The sequence below is a fragment of the Varanus komodoensis genome, unplaced genomic scaffold (assembly GCF_004798865.1).
Source record: "Varanus komodoensis strain SLA01 unplaced genomic scaffold, ASM479886v1 scaffold12, whole genome shotgun sequence".
NCBI lineage: Eukaryota > Metazoa > Chordata > Lepidosauria > Squamata > Varanidae > Varanus > Varanus komodoensis.
Window position 1 is genome coordinate 8,559,603 of NW_025335349.1, and position 17,637 is coordinate 8,577,239.

At 39.7% G+C, this 17,637-nt stretch overlaps 1 protein-coding gene across 6 annotated transcripts in view; it reads right to left on the reverse strand.

Annotated features, from left to right (window-relative positions):
- The window catches only part of COL12A1 (collagen type XII alpha 1 chain), a 137,550-nt gene that overhangs the window by 75,941 nt on the left and 43,972 nt on the right, over window positions 1-17,637 (reverse strand). For 5 of the 6 annotated variants that reach the window (XM_044421608.1, XM_044421613.1, XM_044421610.1 and 2 more), the window contains 13 exons: window positions 16,468-16,737; window positions 13,341-13,607; window positions 11,557-11,749; window positions 10,715-10,836; window positions 7,230-7,379; window positions 7,028-7,147; window positions 6,128-6,292; window positions 5,854-6,000; window positions 4,866-5,008; window positions 2,989-3,118; window positions 1,840-1,985; window positions 1,370-1,499; window positions 620-756 (listed from right to left, as the gene is read on the reverse strand). In XM_044421608.1, the coding sequence (XP_044277543.1) occupies window positions 620-756; window positions 1,370-1,499; window positions 1,840-1,985; window positions 2,989-3,118; window positions 4,866-5,008; window positions 5,854-6,000; window positions 6,128-6,292; window positions 7,028-7,147; window positions 7,230-7,379; window positions 10,715-10,836; window positions 11,557-11,749; window positions 13,341-13,607; window positions 16,468-16,737 (2,120 nt within the window). The remainder of the gene's footprint in view (window positions 1-619; window positions 757-1,369; window positions 1,500-1,839; window positions 1,986-2,988; window positions 3,119-4,865; window positions 5,009-5,853; window positions 6,001-6,127; window positions 6,293-7,027; window positions 7,148-7,229; window positions 7,380-10,714; window positions 10,837-11,556; window positions 11,750-13,340; window positions 13,608-16,467; window positions 16,738-17,637) is intronic. The other variant, XM_044421614.1, reaches the window with a different exon arrangement.

The following is a 17,637-nucleotide window of genomic DNA, read 5'->3' on the forward strand; positions in this document are numbered from 1 at the left end:
TCAACAGATGATCGACTGTACGATTTTGGTTTTCTGTTCAGTTGACCCCAATGCCACAGAAAGTGTAATAGAACAGGGGCTGATGGTGGATGGGGGCCATACGGTGGCAGAGGCCATTGTAACAGTCAGGTTTTTGCAGGCAAGCAGCCCATACTACACTCTCCCAGGTCTCAAAGACTCGACCAATGTTCTTTACTGGCCCTGCTCCTGGGAACAAGCACTAGCAAAGATCAGAGAACACTGGGTCTGTCCTGCAATGTTTTACTGCAACTTCACTCACAAAATGGGCTGTCCATTCCCAAAATGATCCCTGTGAATAAAAATAGAGCTTCCAGTCAAAAGACTGGAACACATTTTCTCTCCTGTCTACTCTGGTGTTTTCCTTATATGAAAAGTTTGCAGAGTAATGTATTTATTTCTTGGAGATACACTTCTCTGTTAATCTTCAGGAATGTTCAGATTTGATTTGGTCTACTTCAGAAAAGCCCTACTTCAGTCTGGACATCTCCCAATATGCCAAATCAGCCCTATTCAGTTTGGGAATAGATCTAATCTAAAGAACATCCACACTTAATATTACATTTAAGCCACCTTTGCATAGTCACTAAAATCCTCTTACCTCTTTTATTTCATCTTCAGGTGCTTTGTACCTCAGTATGTATTTACGAACTTTTCCTGGAGCATGTTCCCAATTGACTCTCATGCTGCTGTGAGTGATATCTCTTATCCTTAGGCTTTTCGCTCCACTTAAAGGTACTGTCAAAGGATCACAAAAGAATGTTAAATGACATTCCTCAAAAGAAAGAATATCATCTTCTGGACTATGTAGCACTTGCATTCATATTAAAAATGATGTGACAGAAGAATCATGTGTGTCAGAAATACCTTCCAGGAGCTGAGATTGCAAATAGTAGGTTTTAAGAGATGTATAGACATATATTTGTTTTCCCACACTGTCAGCTCTCAAACTGCTTTTGAAATAACACTAAAAGGTTGCAAGGGTACAGAAAATGGACAATGATTCCTCTTTTAAACAAGATGCCCCATGTATCTGGAGCATGGGGAAAATGTTTCTAGTAAACCTGTGCTGTCCAAGAACCGTGACAGCAAGAAGTGGTTGCCCCTTGAAAACTGCATGATGTGAGCGTTCTTCAGAACACATTTAGAAAAGGTGCGGCCTTTTGTGGTCGAGGTTTAAGCAGTGCATGGGTGCTCTCACAATGTTTTATATTTTAGTAGGTTATTTAGTGACAAGTAATTCACTAATGCTGAAGTTGCATAAACACTTAGGTTAAACACATCATAGCTAAGCCATTCCCTTACTTAATCATGAGAAAAAGTTGTAGAATGAAAATGGAACTATGCATACATGTGACTTCCTGAGTAGTGAGTGGATCACTAGTGAGGTCATCAAAGAGTGAATGAATCGTTAAGGTGTATTCGGTGTTTGGCAGCAGGTCAACCAGCTGTACGTCATTCACTGATCCTCCAACACGCATCTATAAAAAGAAAAAGAAAACAAGAAAGTTAAAAAAAAAAAGAAATGGAAAGAACACAAAATGGTTGGGCAGTTGTATTTTAAAATTGTACATATATTTCAAAATTATACTTCCATGTCTTAGAATCTATCTAATGCTTCCTGACTAATTATGTATATAATTCTCCAGTCAATGAGCTTGATTTAATAGCCTATAACCAAAAAAAGTCTCACAGCATAGGTGTATGGAAGGAAGTTCAAATGCGTTCTCTCTCTCTCTCTCTCTCTCTCTCTCTCTCTCTCTCCCTCCCTCCCTCCCTCCCTCCCTCCCTCCCTCCCTCATTCTCTCTCTCAGGTTTTACCTCCTTTTCCACTGCTGGTACTGTAGCATTGACTGGGTCATATAACAACATATAGCCAGTAGCTCCATTGACAGGTTCCCATCGTACTCGCATTGTGGTTGAGGTAACATCATACGCATTCAAGTTTCTAACTGAAGGGATGGGCACTGTAAAATTATACATGTTATTCACTTCAGCTGTTCATATCCATACACTTATCTCATTCTTCATCCCATAGAGCCCCTTGTGCACATTCAATTTTTTGGAGCAGGTCATTTTAGAGGGGTGGGAAAGCCTTTAGCTATTATGGAAATGAGGCCTGCACAACCAGGGACCTCCCAGTCTGAACTCAGCATGCCCATACATGTTGCTTGATAAACCTCCTATTTTCTCCACCTGCCCAGATTTGCAAGCACAGAGGAGATGTTAAGTGCATTCAGCTTGGCAAGTACAATTGTACAGGCCCGCAGTAAGCAAGCAGTGTTGCACTGCCTTGAGAGTGCTATCAATAACTAATGCCTGTCATCTGGACTGGACCTATATTGTCATAATCCTACTCTGCTAAGCCTACATTGAGAGCATCCAGCATGACTGGCCCTTATCTCTTACATACCATCTCAGGGCACCCTCTTTTTTCAGTTCTGATCAACAAGTCTCTTCTCATTCTGCCGACTGTAGCACAGAATATTAACCCCCCCACCCCCCTTTTCTTTTTATCCCCTGAATTCTATGGTTTCTCACTAAATCATATTAGGGGATTACAAATATTATTATTTAAAACTATGAAGGCTTTTAAATGCTTGGAGTTCATCCCACCCTCCTCCAAGACCAAGCCATTTGCTTTAGGCAGAATGCTGGGTAGTACCCACTGGTGTCCCTGCACAGCAAAATTGTCAATGCAATAGCACATACCAACACTTATGTAACATAATTACCACGATGGGGAAAAGTGAGGATTTGCTGCAGAAATTTGGTGGGAACATGATAATGTAGCGCCACATCATTGCTTCAATCCTTTGGACTACTTACACCGGACAACCGTTGGTTATGCCAGTGGAACATCATCAACTCTAGTGCTGGAATATCCTTGGGTACTACCCTTTGTTATGCATTTACTTTGGATATTATCCACTTTAAGAATTATTAAATAATATTGGAATTGGCACTTACATGTTGTTTCAGTGCCCTTCAGAGGTTCACTGTTAGTACCTTCTACCACAGAAAATACATTCACAACATACTCTGTTTCAGGCTTGAGACCAGTCAGAACAGTAGAAGTTTCTGAACGACTTACATAGACCTGCACAAAATAAGAAAATGATAAGTACCGTCTATATATGTCAATGTTCGCTCTGTCTTTGCCTTTACTAAAAATAATGTTACTTCTAGTTTTAACAAAGTAATGCAAATCATATTACAGATTTTACTTTTTCTCCAGCTTTTGTTGCAGGACTAGCAGAGTATATTTTATTTATTTATTTAGAATTTTTGCATGCCGTCCCATTTGCATGAGCCTCGGGACGGCTTCCATACAATAAATAAACAACCATACAAATAGTGCACATAAAATCCAGATTCACCCTGGCTGCAAATTAAAACCTATAGATAATATTAAAAATTGTTAAAATACCGTTTAAATAAAAAGGTCTTGAACTGGTGCCGAAAAACAAATAACGACGGTGCCAGGCAGACCTCTCTGGGGAGTGCATTCCATAGGTGGGGCACCACCGCAGAGAAAGCCCTAACAAGGGATATTGTTAGGGCTATTGTTAGAAATATTGTTATATAACAAGGGATATTGCTCAAGAGGTCAGTTAAGAGTCTTTTAATACCTTAAGTATTTTGTAGGCATCCAGTAGGGACTATTTAGCCTAACAGTCAAATTCTAAACTGAGAAAGATCTTGGGTGGGTGCCAAAGTCAAATTGAGCAAGGCCAAAGTGGGATTATTATTAATTTTAAGCCTACTCAGAAGTAAAGAGGACTAATTTGTGCAACAGTAATTTCAGCTAACATTCTCGTTTTTCTTTTTCATTCCCAGAACGTTTTACTTAGCACAGTGAACTTAGCTAATCACTATGAAATGACCAGGGCTGCTCTGCGCATGCACACACATTTCTCTGTATTACACGTCTTTCCATCACTCTAAAGCAGGGGTCTCAAGCTCGCGGCCCGCGGGCCAATTGCCGGGATGGGCGGGGCACGGGGGAGGGGCCCTGCGGCCTTCAAAGCGCCGGCGGCACCTGGGCCGGCCTCTGGGAGCGACACGGGATGAGCGGCCCACCACCACTGTGGTGCTGGAATACTGAGGCCCAGCCTCACCCAGACTCTACTTCCAGCGGCCCCCGGGTAAGTTGAGTTTGAGATCCCTGCTCTAAAGCCTCCAAGGCTAGCCACACTTCCTGATCTGAAACACCATACAGGAGGGCTTAGCTCTTGATAGCTTCACCCAGGGTTAAAAGGAAGTGTGGGCTCCCTGAGACAAAATTACACTATGAAAGACAGGCCATCCAACTGCTCCTTGATGACCTCCTAATTAAAACAAGCCCCCATCTACTGCTGCTAAGACAACTGCTCTTAGCCATGCTGAACACAAAAGTTTTATTCTCCTTCCATTCATTCTTTCTGGAGTACATTTGACTCCATCTGTTAAGCAATTACATATAACACATAGTTATACATATATAGGATGCTGTGTGTAATCCATCTGTGTTTTATCTCTGTATCCAAGCATCTAAGAGCTTATTCAAATATACCTGTTTATTATTTGGTATATCTTAATCAAATCAATCGGATCAGTTTCCATAGACAGAATAGAACAGAACAGAACAGAAACTGTATTTGTTTCAGTTGTATTTGAGCTGACATGGAAGTTCTGTCTATTCATTCATCTGAAAATCCTGTTTTACACATTGGATTCAACAAGTGGACCACTTGGGTAGTGAGTGAGTGGGTAATGAACATGCTTTATGAAGACATTCTAACATGTATGAAGCTCAAGCATGCAAAATAAACATGCATAAATCAAAGAGGGCCTCCAATTCTGACCTCCTTTGGTGTGCCACCACTGACAGGATAATATTCAACCCGGTATCTATCAACACTCTCGGAAGGTGGAGTCCAAGACACTCTAAAGGAACGAGGGGTCACCTCGGAGGTAACAAGATTGGTGGGTGGCAGGGCCAAATCTCCTGTGATGTGAGAACATGCAAAAGGAAGACACAGTTAGAACGCCTTCATAATATTTTCCAGAAACAGAGAACAAAAGTATACATGAACTACATTTATTTTAATTGCTGTAGGAAGACCCTCTTCCCTATAATGCATTGCTTATTTTTACACAGATACTGATACTATTTATCTAGCAAACGGAAATGTATATGGTCCACAGATAATACATTTTATGTAGTAAAATATACGGTGGATAATATAGCAAAATGAAGCTCTATTTTGTATGCAAGAAACGACAAAGACAAATTGAAGTGGTTACAAATATCTGATCCAGCCTGTTCTGCCACTTCATATGCGAGACAACTTCTTTATGGAAGGTGTTTCTTTGTGAGGATGAATGTGCAACCTGTATGCATTTTGTTCTCTGTAGTGAACACATCTGGGGTTGTCACTGTATATACCAGATCTGCACACTGAAAAGCCACAGCCAGTTCCAACTTGCAAATAAAAGACATGTGTGTGCAATTATCACAAGTGATAATCTGAATGCTGAAGGCATGATGTGTGTTCTTCGAACTTGCCAGTGCCAATAGGGGTTTATTAGAATAGTATCATTTCTAATTCTGCCATGGACCTTTCTTCCTAAGCTTCTTTCTAATATTACTTTGTGGCACAGAAGCCTGTGGAAAGACTGCCTTCCCTACCAGAGACAAGAGCAATCCAGATGTCCTGCACAGCTGTATCTATATCCAGCAGCTGTGCCTGACAAATTTCCAAGTGAGTAATTTAACCAAACTTAGCAGACAATATATACAAGTTATTTCTATTAAAAGTTCGGACATAAAAAACTAAAGGTGACACGTACCTGGACCTTTTACACTGTTGCACAAATTTATAGTGAGGTCATCGACAATAGTAACAAGAAGGGTGAAATCAGCAACATTGTAAACATGGGTTTCATCTGGATCTGTTGCAATCTGCTTCAGCTCATTTTCATCTGCATTTTTGATACCTTAAAAATATAATGGAGTAAAGCGTGTTTTTAAAAATAGCCTATGAGCATTTGCTACATTGTTTTATAATTTGTATCAAGGAGATGTTTCCGTCTTTCAGCTCATTGCTCCTTGTACGATACTCACCAACCGCATAAATCTCCACTCCCATATCTCTCAGTTTCTGTGACGGAGCAATGATGTCATCTTGCGACTTGCCATCAGTGATGAGGACAGCAATTTTGCGAGCTCCGGGCCTCATACCAACTTCTGGTTTAAAGTTGTTTCTTAAGATGAAGTTCAAAGCCATTCCTGAAATCACATAGGAAAGAGTAGCAGGGAGAGGACAGTATTATTTATTAAGTTTTTTTGTCCAACCTGGGCTTCCTGAAGTAACACAGTCATATTCACAGAACACTGTCCTACCAAAGTAATACTTTCTAGGTTACCAGCCACGATGGAAGCTTTTACCAGGAATTTATACTTCCTTGTGGAATTACAGGCCAAAGTACACATTGCATGAGAGATCTGCAGTTGCTGACACTTTTTACAAAAATGCAGTAAAGGATCTGCCAATTTGTGCCGAGCTCTTTCTGAGAGTGTTTAACATCCTTCTCAAGTGATTTCCCCAGTCAAAATGACACAAATATGCTGGTATTTGACTCATGGCAAAAAGTAATTTAAAGTACTGGTATCTAGGGCAGATTAGGACGACAATAAAAACAAGACAACTCTTTCACCAGTTCTGCCTTCATCCACATTCTATATTGTTCCTTTCTAGTGCAATTCATAGCTTCCATGTCTCTTAACACAATACTTTTTCCCTCTCGACCTTCCATCCATGAAGGATACAAGTATATTAAGTATTTAACAATAAGGTCTACAATGTTTTTCATCTTGTCCACAACATACTAGCTACACACCTATTACTGAACAAATGCAAACTGTTTGGTCTGCCATATAAAGGACAGTATAATCCTGTTCTGGGCCGTATAATATTGCACAAGTCATTTTTTCCTATGTGGAAATCAGGCACAAATTGCCTACCTGTTAAGGTGTTGCCTCCTTTATATGGCAAGTTGGCCACAGCATCCAATAAACTCTGTTTGGTTTTATGTGCATTGAGATGCCATTCTGTTCTCGGATCTCCACTATATTGTGCAAGGGCTAAAGTGGGAGAAATACCATGTATTATCAAAATGCCTTGAAGCAGCAACACTCAATACATTCCAGCATCTTCAAGACTTACCAATCTGTACTTTGTCTGGACCAATATCAAATACTTCAACAATGCGAGCAATGAAGCTCCGGACTGTTTTAAAATTTGGTCGACCAATGCTCCATGAGCCGTCCACCAGCAACACAATATCTGCTTCTGCTCTGGTTATGCATTCCAGGCCTGTCACAGCAATCAGAATAAAATCTTGTTAGTTGCACCAAACTACTGTTTTCTCATTTCTTCTTCTACTCTATCTACAATACAGCCTTTCACTTAACTACCTGAAGTTCTTCTGCATACACTGCAACTTTAATGTCATTATGAATATTCCTACTAGTAGTAGTTCTACCAGTAAACTGAAAGGATTTCCGTGGTTACATATATACATTATGCAGCTGTGATGCCTAAGTACATATACACTGTCTTTGCTTCATAAGCTAACATAACCCTGTGACTATGGGGAGCCGCACAAATGTGATAAACAAGCAAATAAATAAATAAGTTCTTCTCTAATGGCTTCATCTAGCTTGGCCCTAAGTATGATAAGAATATAACATTAATAAACTTAAATTAAGTAGACATAAGCTACTTCACTATTATTTTCTTAAGGAGTTACATATCAAGATATTTAAACACTAAGAAAATATTTGCTGATGTGTGTTAAACTAGTACCTTGAGAAATTAGTGCATATGCTTCATACACAGAGATAAATGACATCATTACATTTATACTGGAATATAGTCAATTAATGTAGATGGTGCAGAAATGTGCACAGGTTAAATTACAAGAGAAAGAGCATGACATAAATAAGACAGAAACACACATAAACACACAAAAGAACTGGAAGTGACACAAACAAACATATATACAAAGTTTTAAATGCTTCAGAAAGAAAGCAAATAATGTTGGGGACCTTCCATCTATGGGACAAAATAAGAATTGCATGATTTTCCATATGCTGAAAATCAGAGTGTGTTTATACAAAGCAGAAAAACACAAGTGTTTAAATAATCCTTTTATGAGCCATTCAAATGTTAAAAATGTACTCGTCCTCCTTTTTTCCTTGGGAGATCATGTTACCAGCTGCAAAATTTTCTGGCTTCATGCCATCACAGCTTCTGGTCTTTACATGGAAGAAATCCCACTGAGTAAAGTCAGGCATACTCATCAGAGTTGAAATAAAGAATGATTTCATCTATGTTCCACATAACTGATCCAATACTGTAGATTCATGAATAGAACTACTCCAGGTACCTGAGGATTTAAAAGCATGATCCTCTGCTGCATAGAAAATACAATACTGATCTTTAATTAACACAGTTATCAATCATGAAGTAGGGTAAACTTTATACAGAAGTTCATGCATTTGCTATCCCTGCCTGGGATCAAATACGTGAGGAAATTATTTTCCCATGCATTCCAAGGGGTTGGTGTTCAGTATTTCCCCCTCCCACCCCCCACCCCACCCCATCTTATGCTTCATCCCTCAGAAGTGGCTGGTGGAGTGGCAGGAACAAGAGTTTGCAGTAGGACGGGGACCCAGAAAAGACACGGTGCATATGGTGAACAATGCATGTAGTCCTTGGCCTCCAGTCACTCATAGAATAATCAGTGACATCAATTCTTGCATTTTTTTTAACATTCTTTAGTCCCCTCCTAAAAATCCTTGCACAAATAGCTACATATTTTTAAATACAGAGAGAAACTGTATTCACACAGCATAGCCTGTTTTTTTCTAGCATAATTTTTCCATAAAGGAAACCACCTTACCTCTTTATTTTTAATAAAAGATAAATTAAGTTGCAGGACATAGCGCTACAGAAATACACAGAGATCATGATAATATAAACATGAGGTATGATCTGGCAAACCACATACTTTTAAAGTCCTATTGATCTCAATGGGAGAGAGAGAAGTCCATGTGTGACTCTCTCCAGCTGATGTAAGCAGGATATTAAAAGTATTTAGAATTGTTTGGGACTTAGAAAAAGTAGTTTAGAATCCATGGAGCTTCAAGTTATTTTTAGCCAGATTGTTTCCACAGGGTTAGATCTAAGGGTTTCTCTTCCAGTGGAAGGTGCTTTCCATCAGCAGCAGGAATACTTCCACCATTAGGAGAAAGGCCAATATAAATAATATATTTGGTGGCATGATTTTTAGAGGTATAAGCTACCCACTGTGCTGCTGTCTCATATTCTGTAACACCCGGTAGTGTTTCCACTAGAACAGTGAATTCTCATGCAGTGTAGTCCTATGTATGTTTGATCAGAAGTTACCTTGTGCCCAGCATTCCTTATTCCCTAGTAAATGGGATTAGTATTGGCATCTCAAGAATTCAAGTGTAGTTGTAGGCACGGATCCAAAAATCAACACAAAGAATTCTAGGTGCCCCTGTTTATTTTGGCTTTTTAAAGCATACATACATACATCCCATATCTGGCAAATCTATTAAAATGTAGGGGAAGTTCAAAAACAGGTTTAATCTGCCATGAGATTCTACCATGCAAAGGAAAAAAAATCAAACATTTCACTAGGTATGCTGAAGTCCTTGGGTATGTTAAGAGTAGCTGTTTGGATCCTGGCCATTTCCCCTCCTAAATTCTCTCTGGGAAACAGTTCTCGATTTCTAGCAAGCACACTTACACTGTGAAATTCTTGCAGTTGCTCCACAATTCAAACTTAAATATAAATTCTTTAAAAGAAATATAATTTCTAAGTCCTTGCTACAGGCAAGGAAACTAAACTAAACTAAATTAAACTAAAACTAAAACTAAACTCAACTAAATTCTAATATTCAGAAACTAAGTATTTTCTAGTTTCTATAGAAAAGCACTGTAGTGGTGCCAGATGTGCTCTTTAGGGATTCCACATATGGAAATACATGCTGAGGAAAACATTTGGAACACAACTACTCAGAAGGTTTTCTCTGTTCTGGATTTTAAAATGTATAAGCACTTCATAATTATCAACTCGAATTTAATGTATAAGTAACTCATACTATGTAAATACCACTTTAAATTGGCCAATAATTAATTAATTAAAAGTTTTCCCCCGCAAAAGGTAGAGCTTTTTCCTAAATGTGGATACCAACTATAGGGGGGATAGTTGCCCAGAGATGCCATGGGCTCTCCCACACTAGAGACCTTCAAGAACAAACTGGACAGCCACTGAGTGGAATGGTGTAAACTGGTGACCTCCAACAGCAGGGGTTGGATCTGGTGGCCCTCTAAGCTCCTTCCAACTCTGCTATTCTATCATTCTAAGACAGTCAACCACCCATAGAGCCTTGACTATTGGGCAGAAGATAAATAAATAAATAAATAAATAGGAAATTTTAAACATGATAATTAAAAGACCAAAGAGTGACCCGTCAATTGACCCCTGCAAGCCAATAATTGGATCGATTAATTTTGCTGAATCAGTTCACTTTACCACTTTTGTAAAAAGAACACCTACATCTAAAATGTCCAGCTAAGAAAACTTGACTGTTTTTTCTTACTAAAACTATATTTACCTCTAGCTAAAAATGGCACCACAGTAGCATCTGAAAGGGTAGTTGCTTCTTCTCCAATCACTGGCGCACTTTCGCCTCCTTCAAACACTCCAAAAACATTGACTTTATAGGAAGTGCCTGCCCTGCACAATTAAAATGCATATATGAATCAAATTAGCAGAGTTTGTCATCTGTACAAACTAATTCCATTTTTACCCTGAATTTCCTACAAGAACCTCAAGGCAGCATCCATGATTGGGTTGTGATCAGCTAAGATGCACCCAGAGACTTTTGAGAATAAATGGGGATTTGAACCAGGAACTCCCTGGATATAACTGAGCCATTGTAACAAGTCCACTGTACTGTTTTGGCCTTACATGGATAAGTAATATACTCAACAACTCTAGTTTTGATAGAAGAGTACTATTGGGGAAAGGCCCTGATTATTTCAACTGATTACTATTTGATTCAAGATGTCCTACTATATATGCACACAATCCATCGAATGTTAAGGACTTCTAAGACCCTTTTAATATATTTTTCTTTCTAACCCACATTTCTGTCCACCTAGATTATCTAGGAAGCTAATAACTTAAACCATTACATCACCAAACCAAAACTTCAGCAGATTTTCACAGGGCTTCTAGAATTTCCTGTAAATTGGTTTCATTTCAGATATTTCTATACTATCTTTCTGCATTTGGTATCTAAGGTGGCTAATAAAACAGATTTGAAACAACTGAAACAGTATTCTATTATTGGCATTAATAATGACAGAGAAAGTGTTTCAGTCATGCACAAAGGCTTAGGTTTGGCTGAATAATGCCAAAAATACTGAAATGGAAGAAAATGATCAGCAGTACCTGAGCTCCTCCAGTACTACTGTGTTGTCGTAAGGACCAACTAGCAATTCTCCAAGTTGTCTGTTTTCTCCGATTGGATGGAAGGTTACTTTGTATCCCCTCACTTCTCCAGGGGATGGCTCCCAGGTTACTCGGAAGCTTGACATCGTAGAATCAGAAGTCTTCAGATTTTGGGGAGATTTAAATGGGGATGCTGCAACAGTGAATCAATACCCAAGAAATGAAATGTGGTTTAGTGTTTTTTTCTCCCCGCTGTAGCGTGAAAGAAGCAAAGCAAAACTTGGAAAATTGTGTTATAACCAGTAGTGCTGGATTGATCGATCACTGTGCATATCTTGTATACATTTTAGCTTCACAAAGAAACATATTTCCATGTGCATGTGTATGTGGGTGTGTCTGGAAACCGAGGATAACAATGCATGCATCTGATGAAGTCAGCCCTCTCATCCCAGAAAACTGAAGCCACCTGCACCTCTAAACAAAGTTGCTTGTTCTCCCTTTTGAAACATTTCAAAATCCACCCACTCATCATAGCCATGACAAGATAACAAGGAACTGCTAAACAGTAAAGTGTCAAGAGCACACGGAAAGGTATGCTACTGGTTTAGCAAGCAGTATATTCACTCCTTAGCCAACTTTTGTTTCTGGTTTGAATGCTATCCCATGTGCAGTTTGTGTGTGTGTGTGTGTGTGTGTGTGTGTGTGTGTGTGTGTTTGAGCTAAAAAGGCAGCAGTCTAATCTTAAACTGCAAAGCCAAGAATTTTGGGGGGGATGAAACAAACATTCTTGCCTTTTAAAATCTTCAGACAGTGCTTTTAGGGTGCCAAGACTATACTTAGGTTCTTAAAGAAGAAGGAACTCTGAGCCCACTTCATAGACTGCTAATAACAAGCATAGTTATAACATCCTGTCAGACCACTATTCCTGCATCATGATCACTCTATCAATGCTTCTCATGACCATTCATAGATGCAACATCTGAAAAAAAGAACATCTAATCTAGTTCACTAGAATAGAGAGCTTGTGCTAAACTTGCAATACTGCTTATTTTCAAAGGTCACTTATTTTCCAAGTGTCACTATGGAATCTGCACCCTTTAATCAGAGTGAAATACTTTCCCCTAAAGCTCAGATGTGTGTTAAGCACAGGTTATCAGAACTAACTGCTCAAAAGTACTTCGTTCTTTATTAATAATTTCAACATGTTTCTTGGCTGAGCCCTGAAATGAAAAACATTTGCTGAGATTAAGTGCTGTTTTGTTCTGGCTCAGATTAAAACTTGAGCATCACTAAAATCCCACATAAAACAGAGGCAATCCAAACCTAATGTTTCACTGCCACTGATAGCAGCTTTTATTTACTATTGGCCCTGTAAGCTGATGTTAAGTGATATGTGTAGAAAGCAGAACTTTAAAGGGAGGTACAAAGCTGCATGGGAATATGCCAGAAGAATCCCGTATCAATTCCTTGTTTGTTCTGGGTGATCTGTGCCAACTTGCTAACTCCCCATTCTGTCTTTAGGATTAAGGGAAGATTAGCACAAAGATCAGCATTACTTTATGTGGCTTACGCATGACAGGTGGTTTACACCACAATTGACAAGGTTGGAGAAATGCCACCTCGGGCAGCAGAAAGGGGGCATATTTAAAAGCAGCTGAAATAATAAGCAGCTTTTGAAAAGAAACATGTATAAAATAGTACTGGCTCAAACTAGCGATTGATTTTGGTATGTTGTAAACCTACTTTTTTTCATCTACAGACATCCTATATAAAGCAACATATACCTGTTGTTCCTTCCCCTTGTCTGTGTTTTCCTTCTCCGGTTTTATACATTGGAATGACAGAGATATCATAAGTGGTCAGAGGCTGAAGACGTTTTAATACTGTGGTGGTGCTGGTAGGTGGCACTTTGGTGACCATCTGTCGACCTCCCCTGCGGGGACGGTAAACTACACGATAGCTGACAACTTTTCCAGGTGCTGGCTGCCAGGTAACTCTCATTGTGGTCTCTTTCTCATTATCCACTCTCACAGTCCTGGAACTCGGTGACACTTTTCAATGTAAAGCAAAGGGGAAACGAACACATGAGGAGAAGTTTTAAAGCATCATTTATCATAAAATATGCAGCCAAACTTGATTCCAATCTATAGAGCATGGGTCCTCAAACTACGGCCCGCGGGCTGGATCTGGCCTGCCATGCCCATTTATCTGGCTCGCCTCAGAGGTTTTGGACTTGCCAAGAGGTGGCAGCTTGCTTGTGCAGAGATCATTTTGGACTTGCTTGGAGAAAACGATTTCCATGTGCACCTGCACCGGCCTGCACCTGCCCCCTGCCCCGCTGGCACCACCTTGCTGGCCCATGCCCACCACCGGCACCTTTCAACTGGCCCCCTGTTGAAAAAGTTTGAGGACCCCTGCTAATTTTTAATGGGATTTTTGATGGATGAGTACCCCACAAATTTTGGGAGGGAAATCCACATGTTGTCGTAGATTTGTTTATTGTTCTTTTGGTAAACAAATGTTGTTTCAAAAATAAACAAAAAATCTATTTCACAAGATTTGGGAAATGTGCCCTTGACATTTATGACACATTCCCTCTATATTTGAACTTGGTTCTGGAAAAACAATGCCTTAGTTTCTCATGATCACAGAACCCTCCTTCACATATAATTAAAATGCTGCAACAATGGTTCTATCAATATTTTGAATCCATATCAGATATCAGGTTCATGCAGGATACACACCATTGCTCTGTGAAGCCTACGCTTTCACAGAAGACTGCTTCCTGTTTCCTGATGGCTCATCCAAAACAATATATTTAAAGCTAATCTATTTAATTGCCTCAGCACAGCCGGGCCAGTCAACCTCTGCAGTTGGATCCTCAAACATCAAAGCCATGCAGGAAAGTTGGCATACTCCTGAACTTTCCAGCCTTTAGCTTCTGGTACACCAGGAACAGAGGGAAGAGGAAATTGCTGTCTACTGTTAGGCATGTAGAAACAAGCCCATGAAAGAAAGCAATTGCTCACCAAAGTCCCATCGCCTCACCTCACTGATCTGTGCCAGTGACTGAACCAGCCTTTCCGCTCAGTGAGAGAATAAATCAAAAATATATGGGATCTTCTCTGAAACACTCCAGTAATTTTGCCCCAGTAGAGCTCAACTACTTGTTTCATCAAAGTGGGGTGGGGGAGGGGGGGTATTGCCAGGATCACGTACCCTCATGGGCTATCTTTTGCAGTGGGCAGAGCCAGAGGCAAAAGCAGGTGGCATTTTATCCCTTTAGTTTCTTTTTTCTGCCATCTCCTTTTCTCCTCCTCCCTCTTTTCTGACCTACCCATCAGGTTGTCAGGAAAGGGGCAGACTGTTTTGTCCAAAGGTCTGAACTGATCCTACATAGATGGCTTTTGAAATAAGGCTGCAGCTATATTAAATTAAGCCAAGGCACTCAGCCATAAATCTATGCAAGTCATCCATCATCTATCTAAAGGAACCACTTCTTCCTTAGTCCAATTTTTACCTGACTTTCCTACGTTCCCCCTATTATCCCTGACTTTCCCTACTATCTCGAATGAACTGGATTGTGGTCCCCTCCTCCAGTCCAAATTATCTGCTTCTTCTTTGACAACTGAGCCAAATGGCATCCCATTTCTTAAAAGCTCTGATAGGCAGTGTTTTTTTTGTCATAGAACGCACCAGAACAGAGTTCCGGCACCTATTTTTTGACAGATTTTCCAAGTTTTAAAAGTAACTTTGAAAATGTGATGTTTGGTCTATGTGGCATACATACTTCACACTGGTTGTGATGGCGCTACTCGGCTTGTGGTGCTGCTCGGCTTGTGATTGGTTGTGTGGTCGCGCGCTGAGTGCTTACTGCGGGCGGCAACTGTTATGTTTCGTTACACAATTGACGTGTGTGGGTGCATGCACAGTGATTGACTACATGCAAAAGGTAAATAATTTCATGAGTTCCGGCACCTTTTTTCTTACAAAAAAAGCACTGCTGATCGGTGTCCTCTTTTCTTCAGATGCACACATGGATCAATCAAGTGGCAAAAAATATTCCGCTAAGCTGAGCTAAATTTTGTCTCTAGTTTTAGAAGGAGCAGCAGAATCAGTTCCAATTAAAGTGTTGTCATTCAGGAAGCCACAAATGAATTGCCAAAAAAGAGGAAATGCCTCACACACACACCCCAAAAAAAGTGAAAGGGAGATGAGGGGATGAAAGAGCATAATGATTTTCATAAGAAAATTTATCTGAGCCAATGCAAAACTGTAAATATTATGCAGAAACTTAGTACATCTCATTGTCATGCAGCTGGCTGTGGCCAGGTGGCCCATGTACTTGTCTGTTTGGTCTGCTGTATGTGCGCTAACTGTGGGTGGACAACAGGTTTTATTGTTCTTTAACTTTAAACCAGAGTTAGGTTCAGGCAGAAGATTCCATTGAGAGAACAGTCCTCTGGGAACCCTTTAAACAGAGAACTGTTCTCTATAAAAGAGAATATGTGGCCAGCCTAAAAATCTTTCCCTTCATTCTGAATAGTGCATGTCTCTTTCCATTCTCCCCTCTCCTTCTTTCATGATTTGCAATTTTCATATTATAAACCTCAGCAGTGAAATGAGATAAAAGGCAAGTCTATAGTGCTGGTACACAGTGATGCAGTTACAGTCACTCAAATCCGCAAGGACCAGCTATACATACACTATGCAGCATATGGGGCCATTGTCAGGAAGAGAAAGCCCACGTTTGAGTAACTTGTACTGAGCAACGGTGGAGGAATGATTGTTATGAGCATTACATTGTTATGAGCTGTCCTTTGAATGCTTCAGTGAAAGTTGGGATACAGATGTTATAAACAGATGATAAACAAATATTAGATTCTCTTCTTCCAATAGTTATGTATCTACCTTCAGTTGTAGCTTGTCCCTCCAAAGGAGCTCCTTCACCACTTCTGTAAGAAGCCAAGACTGAAATCTTATATTTGGTCTCAGGCTGCAGGTTTCCCAGTACAGTATTTATAACATTTCCAGGAACTGTTTCCTCTCCAGACAGATCATCATAAAGTGATTTCCATATAATTCTGTAATGATCAACCGATCCCGGAGCTGCTGTCCATGACACTCCAATGCTAGTATCAGTTATGTCTCTAGTAACCAAGTCACGAGGAGAGCCGCGTTCTGCCAGAGAGGAAGGAAAATGAATGTTGCACATTAAGATGCAGCCAATGAATGTGGCAATAAAACAAGAACAAATGAAGCCAATCTCCTGAAAAAACCACAGCAAAATAATCAAGAATTTAATTCTTCTAAGTATGAATCAAAACTATATTCTAGCCTAAAAACTGAGAATATATTTACATATCCCGAATACACATGCATAGCATAGCTTATCCCTTTATTGTTCCAAAGTCCATTTTAACTGATTTCTTAAAACTGCTGTGGAAACGTCTTTGTTGAACATACAATATGTAAAATCCAGTGACTGCCACGGAAATGCCCACACCAGCTAGCTGCTCTGGAGTAAGCAATGTGAAGAAGTCCCTGTTTAAATTGATAAAACGTTTACACAAGGGTTTCAGAAGTAAGATATACTGTCAATGTGCTTTGCATAGCTATGTATCTCTGTATCCCATTTTCTCCGTAAGTTTCTCACATGCACATGTAAAAGATTATGAGTCAGTACTGGTAGCACAAACAGGGATTTAAAGATGTAACTTTATAGTAAGCTTGATGTGTTATATACTCACAAGGGGTATACTCAACTTCACAGCAATATACAATATTGCTTTGCCCTAACACAGATGAAAGTTCAAGATTTTGCCTGATTTCCACCCTTAAAATCCCACTGAATTCATTTAGTTCAGTGGAGCTTTAGGCCTGAAATTGAACCCCAGGAGAACAATTTTCCTGGAAGACTGAAAGCGGCTGGAAGTAACTTACACCACATTTTTTTTCATTCCTCTGTAAAGTTTCTGCTCTCAAAACGTGGCTTTTTCATTCAAGTAAAGAATATGAACGCAATCCAAATGGAAAGAAAATATGGAAAACTGTCTTAATATAATGTGCAGATGTCTCATA